General features: G+C 37.4%; 1 protein-coding gene across 9 annotated transcripts in view; it reads left to right on the plus strand.

Annotated features, from left to right (window-relative positions):
- The window catches only part of arhgef4 (Rho guanine nucleotide exchange factor (GEF) 4), a 92,600-nt gene that overhangs the window by 26,678 nt on the left and 50,261 nt on the right, over positions 1-15,661 (plus strand). For 2 of the 9 annotated variants that reach the window (XM_077225178.1, XM_077225201.1), the window contains exon 1: positions 8,870-9,140. The exons of the other annotated variants lie outside the window; for them this stretch is intronic. In XM_077225178.1, the coding sequence (XP_077081293.1) occupies positions 9,102-9,140 (39 nt within the window). In that variant the 5' untranslated portion in view covers positions 8,870-9,101. Of the gene's footprint in view, positions 1-8,869; positions 9,141-15,661 lie in introns of those variants that run through there. 9 annotated transcript variants of the gene reach the window in all.

Genomic DNA, 15,661 nt, shown 5'->3' on the forward strand with positions numbered 1-15,661 from the left:
TATTAAAGACATCGTTAAAATAGTCCAAGTGACTACAGTGGCTCAATCCTAAGTTTATCAAACGACGAGAATACTTTTTGTGCGCAAAAAAAACAAAAATAACGACTTTATTTCAACTATTCATTTCCTTCTCTCTGGGCCTCGAGTCAGGTTACTAGTTTAACAGCGTACGCTTCTGTTGTTGTACGTCACACGCATCACACACATGACCAGCGTTGGCCAATAGTGAGCCTACGTGTCACGTAGCACTACGCAATCACACTACGTGAACTGACTAGAGGCCCACAGAGAAGGAAATTAATAGTTGAAAGAAAGCCGTTATTTTGTATTCTCGTAGCTTGATAAACTTAAGATTGAGCCACTGTAGTCACTTGGACTATTTTAATGGTGTCTTTAATAACTTTCGGGGCTGGCAAGTGTCAATCCCTTAGAATCCTATGGAGGAGTGATCCAGCTCTCAGATTTAATCAAAAATATCTTAATTTGTGTTCCGAAGATGAACAAAGGTCTTACGGGGTTGGAACAACATGAGGGTGAGTAAATACTGACAGAATTTTCATTTTTGGGTGAACTATCACTTTAAATTAAATTACACCATTGCTTTTTTGATCGGTTAACAGAAGTTCAAAGATGTTTAATTTTGATGATATATTTTCTATAACTCATGGCATATTATATTATATTATATAAAAATATTATGTAACATTATTAAAAATGTATGTACTATAATGTAGAAAAAAACAATGAATTTGGGCATCACAGTATAAAAATGCATATTCATTTTGAGATTCGCTAAAGAATACATGTAATATTGTAAGTTTTTCATAATTTTTTATGGTTATGTCACACTTATGTCACAATTGTGTTAAGCTAATTTAAAGGTAAAGATATGGTAAATGAGCACGCACAGTTAAATAGTTAATTTCAAATTATATACACAGTATACCAATTTGGTACTGATATGTTGTGTATCCCTTGTATAGCTTGTTAGATATATCTTGTGTATCAGGATCTAATATTTCGTTTTCAGATTCAGTTTTCAGTTTCGTGTCAGGCCAGACAGATTTGTAAGTCTAATATATCCCTGTGACTGAGGATTGAGAGTTCAGTGTTGATCTTCCAAGGGTTCCTGCATTTTATGGTGGATGATTCATCTTCACAATCCATGCCATTTTCCTCACGGTTCAAAAAAATGGAGTGCAAAATTTCACAAGCTCTCTGATTGACAGGTCCTGGAAACCATTGGCCTTCTCTTCTCCAAACAGTTGGTAGTAATAAGCGAAGGCAGTTAAAATCTCTGAGAGTTTGCGCTCTAAAGGTGGGAATGGAAGTTCCTCTAAGAAGAACACTCCATAGGAGGCCTTTGATTTGACCCTCACAGTCTCAACGAGCTGCTGTTGCCGGGACAGCACTGTGTAATATGCACCAACAACTTAATTGTGTGTGTGCTTAAGTTGCCATAGGCAGCGTTGTTGCATTGTTCCTGCTCCTTTCTCACGCTCCATGTCCTGGGAGGTTCTGTTGTCATGGGTTGGGTTATAGTCTGGCCACTGGGAATGACGTTCCTCGCCTTATGAACGTGGACTTTGCAAATCCAGACGTCAAGAACTATCCCTAACATCTTTCCTCACCTAGACAGCTCCCTTTGGATTAATAATATCTGAGGTCACCCCACATGTGTCATTATAGTAGACGACTCCCTGGAATACGTTTTTCTGATTGGTTGATTGTTGTATTAGGGACCGTTCGGTATTTATGGAAAGGGCCACCGGAGGAAAATAGGAGAGGGTCATGTCTTTTTATTCTTTGTTGAGGGGAGGGTCATTCAACTTTTTTTAGTCTAGGGGGAGGGTCACCCAACTTTTGTATTCATGAAAACAGCAAAATGTCAAAGTGGCTTGTTTGGTGAATATTTTTTCTATGTAGCTTTATGTAGCTCTCTCGGTCTCGGTCCCCCTATCAGATGCGCCTGACCCAACAAAAATCCAGTTTGGCGCTGTCTGACAGTGCGCACACACTTCAGTACGCGCTCAGATAAAGTGCATCATGTACAGAACGCCAATGAAATGTTTACCGGGCATAGCTTTAAAGCACGAGCAAATAATTAACTTTTGTGATTGCGAATAAGTGCAGTGTCCTGTGAGGTTAACTCTACCGCGGCATTAACATAGGAAAAAAACAATGTTACGGACGTGACAGTTCTCCGTTACGGACATGACCGCTCTGAAAGCGACTTCAGAAAGCACAAAGCCTTTCTTTAAAGTAAATTTCGTTTTTTATTAATTGTATCTTAATTTTAATTAATGTTTCATCAACCAATTGCCTGGATTTAATAAATAAGAAGTAAATATAGTAGAAAATAGATCATCATCATGACACGGAGTCGCCGGCGCGTGAAGTGGACTCTCGTCTCATAAATGAACCGAAACTCAGCGTATAATGTAGCCTACTTGCCTCACAGACTTGAGAAATATATAGAAAACTTGATGTCTACTTTTAAACAGAACATTTAAAAACGAAAAACAGACTGCTCTCTGCTTATGTAATCCGTATGAAATCTGCATTTCTCTCAGGCGCGTTACTGTGAAGATCGCGAGTCAGCATCGTCAACTTCATCTTGAAGCCGACACACTGACACAGAAAAAACTTGTTTATTAATAAACAATTAAAATCTCTCCTTGCTATATTTGACATATTCATAATCATTACGTTTCTTTGTGGCAGCTTACTTGTGGCAAGATACTTTATTGGGAGCGTCACCCTTGTTACATGAACGCGTCACCATCAGCACCGAAAACATGATTTTATTTTATTTTATCTAAAATAAAAAATTATGATACGAACCTAATTGTAGGTTTGGTCTATCGTTACAGCCTTAGGCCCCGTCCACACTACTGCGTTTTCGTTTAAAAACGGAGACCTTTTGCTACGTTTGCACCTCCCGTCCACACTAAAACGGGAAAAACGAAGACCCAAAACGGAGAAGTTTAGAAACGCTGCAGCTCCGTTTTTCGTTTTGAATCTCCGGAGGGCGTTTTAGTGTAGACGGGACAAAACGGAGGAGTTAAGAAACGATGACGTAGAAGGTCACGCTCGGCTCTATGATTGGGTGTCATCACCCATGACGTATCCTTCCCTGATTCGTCAGCCACCCATCACATGTCCCGTCACCGGAAGAAAACAAACAAAAACATCCTGGACTACGTAGCTGATGTTAGTGAGTGCAACATGGATAACGAATTACAAGCGTTACTGACTTTGATGTCTTTGTTAGCAGCTGTTGTGCAAGCAAATTCTGCATTTTACAATGCTATAACTGCCTACATGCGCCGGAGGCAAACTATTATTCGAGCGATCTATGACAATTCCCGTGTGCAGCGGCGGTCCATGAAAAGAAATCTCTGGTCTTCGACATTTTCTAATCTTTGCAGAGGTAGCTAACGTTACTTGCTTCCTCATCAAATCTGAGGAATAGTCCATCCGTTTCCTGTTTACACCGGCACGCGCATGCACAGTGTTGGTGAATGGTGACGTGATCCGAGTTTTCAGTCGTTTTAATGTGGACGGAGATCAATTCTAATACGCAGCTAAAACGCTGGTGTGGACGGAGATCGTTTTCGTTTTAATTCTCCGTTTTTAAACGAAAACGCAGTAGTGTGGACGGGGCCTTAGTAAGATGAGAAAGCAGGAGTTTAGTCGTTTGTCATGGTTGTAAAAAAACAATGGCTATATCTGAACATCTTTGCCAAGCACAAAGATGTCATGCCTTTTTCCAGGGGAGGGTCATGCCTTTTTTCACAATCATTTTGGAGGGTCATAGACAAATGTATTACTGGCGAAGGGAGGGTCAAGTCTTTTTTGACTACAGATCTCTAAACTCCTCCGGTGGCCCCTTAAATAAATAACGAACAGTCCCTTATGACTGATAAACTGTTATATCAATTAAATTCATTATTTAATCTCTGCATGGTCATCAGTATTTCATGATCATTTATTGATTTGATTTGGTAAATCTGGCCAATTAAAAGCAGAATAATGTATATGTAGGCTATATACAGTGTATACAGTTGAAACAGATGTGTCATGTAGGACAGTGTAGCTTGAGAAAGCAAAGAAGACTGTCCTATATTCCAATCCATTAAGTGCCCATCTATATTGGAAATCCAATTAAATTGACTGTTTGATTTTGAAAGGAAGATGGTGGAATGAATAACCTTTGAATGACTGATGTGGTCTGCTATGTATGTGATGTGAGGACATCGTGAGCTTCACTCTGTAAGATTTAACCATGTACTTTAATATAATCAATGAGATTTTAATCAGCTCAACTTCAGCTGAATTGTGTAATTTCTGAACCATCAGCGTCAACAAATGCAACTGGCAATATAATGACTTTAAACCATGCAGGTGTCACCCTGTACTACCCCATTTGGCCATTGGTCATTCATAAAAGTATTCCAACCAATGGCAATTCATGCCACTGATTGAGCCAATGTTGATATGTTGGGTTGGTTAGGATGCTCAAAAGATAGGAGAAAGTATTTTATCCAAAAAAATTCCATTTTAACATTTGAAAGCATTGGCTGTGCCAATAAAAGAAATGGCATCACAGCATAGACAAAACATTGTGTTTTGCCGGAAGTCAGCTGATTAAAGTCCTTTCAGACATGAACTCCTAAACAGAATGCTTTTATATATATATATATATATATATATATATATATATATATATATATATATATATATTTTTTTTTTTTTTTAAGGAACCAGCTTTTTAGCTGCAAATAAAAACACAAACACAGCATGCCCCAATTGAGAACACGCGATCCTAGCAGACGAGTTGTTGCGCCGTGTGATTGACCCACAGAAGGTTTGAAGGTCATGTTAAACACGCGTCATGTCAAGGAGTTGTGACCCTGGACACCTCAGGATGTTCATGCTACATGGTCTTTTAAAATAAATTTCTAGCAAGTGATATGTTTCCTCCTTATATGACTGCTGTGATGTACTGTGAAACTAAGTGCATGAAGTTACAGAACTTGTTGGTTCTAAAATATGAACCTCTTAAGATAAGCTTCTGTTATCTGAAGATAAGGCTTTCTACAGCAGGGTGCAACATAGAGCCTGAAAAACTGTTTTCCATTTTCAGTAGATGAACAGTAAAAAGAGGTGCTAAACGAATGTGTTTAAATATAGTTTAAAACTCCGACCCTGTGTTAGCTATTTTTATTGTAATAAATTTTAAATAAACAGTTTCTAAAATAAAAAAAGCAGCTACTGTAGTATGGTAACTAATAAAATTACTATACAAAACATGAATGTTGCCTATGTGTGTGCGTGTATGTAGCTATAACCTATCTTTCTATCAATTTATCATTTTTAAAGAGGGGGAAACGGATATTTGATGTGTTTAAAACAACCCAGTTTTCATTCTGTATAAATTCGGAGATAATATACTTTATTGATCATATCTAATTTTTCTTACAGCAAAAACATTGGAATGTGAATTAATAAAAGGAGGTGTTATCAATAACCTTCCAAAGATCAAACTAAATTTTGTATTTAGTGTTGTGCTGTGCTGTTTTATTGATGTTTGTCGCAAAATTTGGGATAGCAATTACATTTGTCTGTAATTATTTTATTTATAATAATAGTTTATTGAATATATCTAATGTTTCTTTAAGTAGAAAACATTGGATTTGTGCCTCTGGTGCTTTAAAAAAGGTAATGGGATGTGGAAATAGTGAGGCTGAAAATTGCTTTGCAAGAATTCAATATTAGTCCGCTAATTTCCTGAAGAAACTAAATGCGGTGTCTGTATTTCTTATATAAATGTTGACTTTTTACATACAGCTTCCGTTTGGGAACACGCGCACGGGCCGCTGTGTAAATTTCAGTGCCGGTGTGTTTTCTTGAGTGCCTTTGTATGTATAGCTGTGCCGAGTTGTCAGAATCGTGGTGAGAGGCTGCTGTGAGTGATCCCCGACTGCTTTTGTAATTATAATGCGTTTTGTGTCGATTCCCGACAAACGGTCTTCCCAACCCTTTGTCTCCGCGAAAAGCCTCTTGACAGAGTTCATATCCATTATGAGAATATCATAAGCCTCTCCTCAGCCCTCACAAAGCATCGTGACAGACTCCTGTCGTCTTGCTCACGCTGTGGAAATCTTCATCTGCTGAAGTGCAAGAAATCGAAGAACGGACGCTCTGTCATTCAGTCACTTTGTTCCACATGGCCTCATTCAGGAAAGGCCTTCGACTAAACAGTGTCAAACTAAATTAGAGAGAGAAAAGTGTGAGGGAGAGAGATAGAGGGGTAGCGGTCACTAGAGCTACTGGTCCGTCTCCAACTACCCCGACCGTCCACCTCCCAGAGAGAGTTGACACACTGAAAAGCCCCGAGGGAGGCTGTCGTCACCCAGGAAACAGCAGAGACTACAGGCAGAGACGCAGAGGACGGGCTTGAGGAGTTCGGCTGAATTGTCCGTTGTTGTGGGCAGCAGGCGGTGATTTGTGGTCACAGCAGACTGTGAACCAAGCCAAAATGGTGTAGACAAAACAGAGAATAAAAGACGCTCTTTGTTAGGCTACAATATAAAGTAATAGAACAAAAAACATTTGATCAACAGACGATCATTTGGATTATTCTGGTTATAACTCTTAATACTCGCCAGTCTTTTTTTTTTTTAGGTCAGTCTTTGATCTGCCACTGAGGGGAAAAAAGGAGATTCAATTTGTTATTCAGGAATTGCTACTGAATTTCACAAATAATTACAACAGCAAGTAACACATTCAATTGAACATGAAATTTTGAAAGAGAAAGACTGAAATGGTATTTTCTTTTAAAGTGTATTCAAATAATCTTTACAATAAGGTCTTATTTGTTAACATTAGTATATGTATTAACTTACATGAAATAACAACGAGCAATCCATTTGTTATAATATTTATTCACCTTTGTGAACATTAGTTAATAAAAATATAACTGTCCATTGTTTGTTCATGTTAGTTCACAGTAACTAATGTTAATAAATACAACTTTTGATTTAATAATGCATTAGTAAATGTTGACAGAAACTTAACTAAGATTAATAAATGCTGTAGAAGTATTGTTCGTTCTTAGTTCATGTTAACTATTTTAGTTAACTCATGTTAATAAATTAAACCTTATTGTAAAGTGTCCAAATCTTTTGTTGCATGTTCATATCTTCCAGGATTTCAGATTAAATATATCTTTTTCCATTTAGATTCTGATAGTTGTATCCTATAAATCTTCTTCATATTAGTATACAATCCCATTCCCTGTCCTTTACTGCCCCTCACTTGCATTTCCAGATGTATACAGCAGAGAGCGCCCTGTGTCAAGAACTCACACTATTTCAAATCTTGATTCACTGAAATGCCACCATTATACTATTGTCTTTCCAAAATACTTTTACATTGAAATGACTTTACATGCCATTTTGGATGTATTATTGTAGCAGTAATTTGCCATAAATCAGAACTGGACGGTTTTTGTTCCAAACACAGTTTTTAGTTTTATTTTGGCTGATCACTATTCCCGACTTGTACACAAACATATTACATAAAATTATTCCATTGCAATAATTTCCCGAAGTGTAATTTGTGTGTAAATATTACAACGTCTATAAACAGAATGTTAACCAGAGACTGGACAGGCCAGAGAACGGACACCATGAAGAGGAGAGGAGAAAAATATAAATATTGAATTTTATATGAATACGACTTGAGGTTTATATGAATGTATATCTGAAGGAAACTGGAATTGGGCATGAATAATCATGATCTAATTTCACAGTATTACTGTATTTTTGATCAAATAAATGCAATCTTCTTAAGCATAAAGGACTTTTTTCAGAAACATCTTACTGACCCCAAACTTTTAAACGGTGTATGCAAATAAAGAAAACATAACAGGAATATTGAATGTTTTATCTTGGAGAACAGTATGGTCAGGTTTTAATGCAATGAAAGCTTTTTATTTCATTTGCATCGAGAAATATAGTGCATTGTTTCACCACTACTATTCAGTATTGAGAAAAAAAATGACAACACATGCCCCCTTAAAAGTAGCCTAATATGTAGCTAAAGGTAAGCTATTCATTGTTCATATTTTGCCCAAACTGGCTCATCCAAAAGGATTTGTTTGGGGCAGTACTATCTGCTTGGTCAACCGATGGCAGATAGGCTAGTGTTTACGAAACAACCATTATTTTTGCAGTTAATTTTGGTGACACTAGCGGCTCAGAAATTACACTCTTCAGCTTTAAGTATACCCCTGCTATAGGAAAAAACAAACACCGCTGCCCTTTTTCCTCATCTGACAGATATGACACTTTCCACTGCAGGTCCTGCCCTTGGGGTTCAACCTTCCCAAAGTATGTTTCCCCACCACTATCATAAATGCATGATAACACCAGGCCTTTGGAGAGCGTGTGCCCACTTGACCTCACAGCAGCGATGTTTAGTTTCACCTCACACTCATAGTGTTTATATAACCAAAACACCACAGGTATAGTGTTGCTGGGCGGGAGGTGTAAGATTAAAGCATGGGCGTTTCACAGACATTTACCCAACCAAAAAAAAAATAATAATAAAATGACCTCATGCTTTTCCACCCATAACACCCTTTTTAATCCACCTCAGCCCGACTCGCACGCTGTTGTTGTCACTGTCACACACTCAGTCCGGCTACAGACAGTGTAATTAAATTTACTCAGTCGCTCGTAGCAGAAGTGAAGTGGTTAAATGATTCTCTGGCTAACACGGTTGTTTTTACATAGCTGAGTTGAACAGAGGAGTGCTCATTGTTAGGAAACTTAAACCACTGGCATGGCATGACAGGTTCATTCTGTCTCTCTCGTTGTGTCTCTTGCTCTCTCACTCTCTCTCTCTCTCTCTCTCTCTCTCTCTGGCCGTGTCATGAGTCTTAGAGCGCTCCTAAATAGCAACAAGTAAGCATGTGGCCGCTACGGGCTGGAGAAACTCTCAACATGACATGAGGATTGAGAGAGAAAGAGAGAGAGGGTTATAGGGGGAGTGAAGACGATTGAAGCCGTCCCCTCTTCAACATACTCATAATGTTGAGTGTTATATACTTTCTACGAAGCTTCTTTAAGGTAAGGGTGCTTCAGCTTGTTTTCATAGCATTCAGTCGGTTACGGATTGTTGGTACAGATTAAGATCACACTGTCATGGTGGTTAGTTACAGCTTTCGGTTCATTTTCGTTTGAAGCTGCTCTTAATAAGTTATCTTGTAACTGCGCTTCTTGGAAAGATGACAGCGTTGAGTTCAATAGAAAATTTTTGAAATATTTGTTTTGGTGAAAGAAATGTTGAATGTTGTAGCAGATAATATTAGCCTGTCAGGATCTGATACATTTGCTTTTTTTAGTATGACATTAAGTTTGATCACTTTTGATTGGAGATTCATTTTAGTATCAGTGTATTATAGTGGATGTTTGTCTGACAAACTTCTTATAATAGCAGTTTGGTTGTATCCTTGGGTTTGTTTCTTGAGATCACATATGTTTTTGATTAATTGAAGGACGCGTAGATCAGCGCCTGGACTTTCTCCCATTGAGTCAGTGAAGCTTCACCAACGGCCCTATTAGTGTGCGTGAGTGGACTTGTGCCGTTGGGAAGCAGTATTGGCAGCGTCTTCAGCGTTGTCATGGATTTAGGGAGGTGCTGTTAAAAAATGTTTTTTAGTGGCACAGCAAGGCAAGTAGTTTTTCTGCTTGATTATAGCCTAACTTTAACAGAGAGCCTTTGTACACCTGGTCACTTCATGTTTTATAAACTGTTCCTTTTACACTTGGCCACATATTTGTCTCCACAAAACTAATATAACTCCGATATTCAGTGCAAATTCACTGAAGTTCAAGTCATTGAAAGCAACAGATATGAGCTGCATTTTATCATCCGATAAGTTCAAGATCAAACGAGTTCCCAGCCAGCTGAATCTACAGTTACTGTCACTGCAGAGGTGGAAGCCCTTGGCTTTGACATGGTGCCATCAGCCTCCAGTGAGTCAGTGCGTGCAGGGCATTTTTGTCACTGCCAGTGTTAATGTTTGTTAATGCACAGTCATGCGTACAAAAAAAGAAAAAAAGTACCAAGATTGAAAGAAATGGATGATATTTTCATTATAACTAATCTTAAACTAAACTTAGTTAATGTATGAATAGCATTGCAATTTTATTAATTTTTTTTGAAAGCAATTTCAAGCAAAATGTAAACTATAGATGTTTGTTAGGGTTTAAATGATAAAACATGGACATTCAGAAAACCGCTCTTAAAACAAACATTTCACATTCCCTCCAGATTCATTCATTTAATTTCATTCCTTTCTCGCTGGATGGAAATGACATTTTTTGGAATAAAACCTTTCATAGCTAGCATTTTATGTGTCCTAAATGCACATAATTACAAAATATTGTCACAATTTTGGGATAAATTGAAAAACAATGTGATTTAAAATGACTATATTGGCAATATTCTGTTTTCAAGGGATATTTACCTTTTTGTTCAAACATCAAGCCATATTTTAGCTCAAGCTCTTCAATGACACTGTTTACTTATGTAAAAAAAAAAAAAAGTACACCAACTTTAGAAGTCGAGTTCGATGTTGTAGAAAGGATGCCATTACTGTGGAACAGTCAAAAAATATTCAAAAGATATTAAAATAAAATGTGTTTTTTGTGATTTATAGGGATAGTTCACAAAAAAATGAAAATACTGTCACCCAACCCTTATGTTATTTGAAACATGTATGACTTTCATTCATCTGTGAAATGAATGTCTGCCCCCCCATACAGTAGAAGTCAAAGTTAACCAAAATTTTTTGGTTACTAACATTTTTATAAATATCTTTGTGTTTCGTTGAAGAAATAAAGTCATACAGGTTTGGAACGGCATGAGGGTGAGTAAATGATGACAGATATTTAAACTATCTCTACTCTATAACAACCAAGTTTCCAAATATGTCCCCTACTTTAACTGGTAGAAAAGCAAACTAAGCTGTTAAACTAAGATGCTGAAATGTGCCTTTTAAAACTAGCCACCTGACTTATGGACAGGACACTACAGTTGTGTTGTAATGAAGCAGCTCTGCAGTTGCAGCTCAGTTTAAGCGCAGTCTTACTCAGCTGTTTCATCTGTGATGTAAGAACCTCTCATTGTTCAACTGCAATATGTTATGCACGGCATGCGTCAGATTATGAATGTGAATAAATGCATCCTCACACAGCCTGGGTCTCTCTGAAAGAGATTCTTTTGTTTTTATACTCTGGCTTTTTGGCATGGGAAATGTAGGCAGACTGAGCTCGGACAGCATAACTGCTTCCTGATAATTTCAGCCATGATTTTGTTGGCATAAGCAGTCAATAGCTTAATCAATCAGCTGTCAGACTTCATGCTATAAACAGCCTTGACTTTTAGCCTTTTATATCTTTACACCCCCAGCTTAAATTAGAGCCATGAAACAGCACTTTTCCCAAACAATACTGTTCTCAAGCAAAGTCAATGTGACAGAGGATCTGTCCCAATCTGCTCTCCCGCCAGGAATATTAGAGCTCGGATTGCACATGAATGAGAGTTGTTTTTCCCATCTGTGTGTTCCTGAGGCAGTTCGATTATCCGGTTTCTCTTTAGATGACAGTGTTTTGGCATGTCAGAGCTATCGAACTTATCGTCGTAAGTAAAAGTATGGTGTGGATACATGTTAGCACGCATGTTGTTGTGTGTGTGTTGATGCTCGGGGCTCCCAATCCATCTGACATACAGGTTTGAGAATTACGATTACATACCACACTCAGTTACTCAATACATTGGCTTGTGTTACACTTGGCCTGACAGGGAAATAGACGGACAAATTAATTTAAAAAGAAAACAAGGGAGCAGTTAGAGATTTATGCGCTTCGTTAAGCTAAACATTTAGTGAAATTTGAGTCTTGTGGCATGTGACACATGAGGAAGTGTGTGCGAGATGTCTGCAAATCCAAACAAACAACATACCAAATGATATTAAGTGTTTTTCAGTAGCTCTTTCAGCCTTTATGTGGTGTTTCCAAACAATGTCATTTTAGAGTAGCAGAAATACAGTACGAAATGCCAGCAAGAACTTTGAAGTGTATGGTGAACATGCAAGTAAGGGTCTCAGCTAAACATATTATTAATTGTATGTTTTGTAAAGTTCTTATGCTATTAAAAGGTCTTGCAATGAAGCATTTGCAGTGCCTTCCTGAAGTCTCACTAAAAAAGTATATAATAGATGTGTGCAGATTTTCTATTTCCCCAGAGTAGAGACAAGGCCAGACCACTCAAGACACAGAGACTGAGAGAGATAACAGGACAAGAATCTAAACTAACTCAAAGAGGATATACACACACTACCTAGCGTGAAGTAGAGGGTGTTGTAGCCCCTCCACTCGGACCCCAGCCTATGTTTTTAATCAGATTATGACTTTTGGCCATAGGATCTCTGTGATAATTTTAAACATTATATCTATGGATCGACAACAATAGTAACTGGATGTGAGTTTAAACAAGTGCTGTGTGCATTCAGTTCAGTGGGTCAATTTGTTCCAGGTTTTTTTGTTGTTGTCTTTTCATCTACAATGATAAAAAACATTCTGTGGTGAAGTAAATACAGTACTACAGAAAAAAAACTAATGTAATTTGATTTCTACATTGAATAAGTTAGTTCAGGCAAGAATAAAAAAGGTAAATTCTATGTTAGTGCTAAGTTCAAGCTTGTAAAAAATTAAAGTTTGAATTTATAAGTATATTTTACTTGGAATTGTTTATGTTTACAGTGATTCTTTGAGTAAATAATATCAAAGTTATAAAATTAAGTAAAACCTACTCAACTTTCTGATACTGGTGTTCCCATCATGCACTGGTGCATGGATAAGGTTGACAACTGGAAAAATAACGTTTTCCAGTTGTATTTACTCTTTTTTTATCTTTGCTTTTGTTGTTAGGTCTAGTAACTTGCTGTTTTGTGACTTCTGGAGTTCATCTTCTACTCAAAATGACCCATCAAACACTATCCACTGATTGTTACCATTATTGTGTATTGTGTACCAAGTATTGAGGTAAATGTGTTCAGTTGGGTAACTGGGTATGTTTTCTTACAAAGTGTTTACTTAATTGTTTGTAAAATTTACAAACAAAGAGTGAGTAAAATATATTTGAGCCAGAGTATTGCTAAGTAAACTTCAAATCAGTATCTAGAAATACTCAAAAAAGTCTTATTGTCCAAGTTATATTTACTTATTCTCTTTGTTAATAACTTTAAGGACATTGTAAAAAAAAAAGTTTGCTGCTTTACATGTTTAAGTAAAATCAACTTGGATGTTTGTCATTTCAACTTAAATTACATTAAGTTGACTTTAAAAAATTGATTATTGCATAACTTATAAAAATGTTGAAAATTGCTGAACTTATTTCGATGAGTGAAAGCAATGTAAAAACATGTATATTTTTCACAGTGTAGTGTTTACTTAATCCCATACATGTGAAATTTAAATATGAGAGCAAAAACTTGCAAAAGGAAAAATAATAAATTTTACTTGTTGTGTTGAACTTTATTTTACAGTATGGGCACTTACGTACTTTCCTAAGAAAATATTGGGTAAAATTAGGTTACTACATGGGTTAAGTTAGGTTTAGGGGTAGTTTCAGGGTTAGTACCTAGTTATTACCCAATTATTATACTAAATAATAATTACGTATGTAGTATGTACATGGGGAACAGAACTGTAAAATTAGGTGCTACCATTGTTTTTTTTTCAGTGTAGCATCTAGCAGTGGTTCAATTGTAAGTGTTGTTGTGTGCATAATTTCCCCTGCCCTGTAAATCTGTTTTGGGAAAAATCAGCTCCCTTGTGTTTTGGTGATTGTGTCTGTTTAGGTTATGCAACCAATGCATTTTTTGATAAGAATATATATCGTCTGTTTGGTAAACAAGCTGCTGCTGATTAGAATGGACAAGAGGGATTAGGGAGCCGTGGCATGAGTTTATAGGGTAAAAGTCTTTTCCCAGTGCATTTTGGGATCTCTGATTTTTCTTCTGCATCTCTTTGAGAGTTATCAGAGCACAGGTTTAAGTTCGTTTTTTCTCAGCAGGGGTGCGTTGCATAATCTGCTCATCACCTTCTCATTAGGGACAAGAAACCACTTGTTATTTGGTCCGCTGATTCAACATGCCGTGCCCCGAATAGTTTAGAGAAAATGCATGGATGGGAGTGAATTTAACCTCTTGTGCTTCAGTGCATCTTGAGGGATTTTATATAATATGATAATCAGATTTGGAAAGGAATAAAAAGACTGTGAGATTATGCTCCACTATCAGATTCCTCTGAGAAAAGTCTGACTTAAGCTGAATCAGGCGTTTGAAAAGCACAGGTTAAAGATCACATGTTCCAATTTATGAATATGGAGCTTCACTGATTGCCATTAAAATATAGAAATCAAAATGCATTCTTCAAGTCAAGTAATTCCAACACGTTTTATAATGTCAAAATGAAAGCAGTGCTGAAAATGCCTGATCCCAGGTCTAGGAAGGAGCATTCATTATGTCTGTTCCTTAGTTGTCACTGGAATCTCTGAATTGGATTTATCTTAACTGTAAGCATTGACCTTCCCTGTCTGTCTGAAAGTGTGCACACACATCTTCTGAAAATTTACAGTTGCACCATGCTCATTCCTCAGTATGAAAGTGGGATATGCGACATGACACTGATCTGATATATGGAGCCAGTCTGTTGCATGCAGCTTCTGGAGATCTTAATACAATATATCATACACTTCACACTTAGACACTTAATGAACTTAACAATTAGACACTTAACAATGACTACGTTAACATGCAGTCAATAACCCGTTCAAAACCGGGATATCAGCAATAATATCACGCACGGCCATGTAAACACCGGCAAAAACCCGAATATGCTCATATCCCGGATTTTAAAAACCGGGATATGACACCTGGGGTACCCCTTTTCTAACCCGAATTTTTGGTCATGTAAACGCGTATCGCCATATCCCCATAATGATTTGTGTTCTGCACATGTTCTATTCGCAAGGAATCTTGTTCTTTTGAGTAGAGGAACTTCTCGGCGCATACAAAAACCTGCGTGCAGTATACCGTAAGTAAACATGGCGAGACGCAGTACAGCATACTTTTGGAGCGAGGTCAGTACCAGCACCAAAGCGCAAACAGAGGCAATCGCTATCTGCCCCGAACTATCTATTATCTGCATGCTGCTGCTGTTGTTGTTGTCTTTGGATACAGGAAGAAGAATCGGAAATGACGCACATTGCGTCTTAAGGTTGTCCGTACGTCCAGACGCTAACCGTGCGTCGCCGAAAATTGGCTGCATGTAAAAGTAGTCAATGATTGCAGTAGATCCTGGTGTAAATGCTACTGTAGTTGAAAAGACTTAAATGCCTTAGAATGAAGATATGATCTAGACTTCTAGTACAAAAAACAAACAAAAATTCAGAGTGCCAGTCATGTGTCTACTACGTACTTTACCAATAAAGGGAGCACCATACCTGCAGATCTAGACAATATTATGCACTGTTTGTTAAATTAGACTGCAGTTCAAAGCTAAATACATATGATGACAGC

The sequence above is a fragment of the Siphateles boraxobius genome, unplaced genomic scaffold, assembly GCF_051911475.1.
Source record: "Siphateles boraxobius isolate OS27281-9 unplaced genomic scaffold, OSU_SipBor_1 1, whole genome shotgun sequence".
NCBI classification, from domain to species: domain Eukaryota; kingdom Metazoa; phylum Chordata; class Actinopteri; order Cypriniformes; family Leuciscidae; genus Siphateles; species Siphateles boraxobius.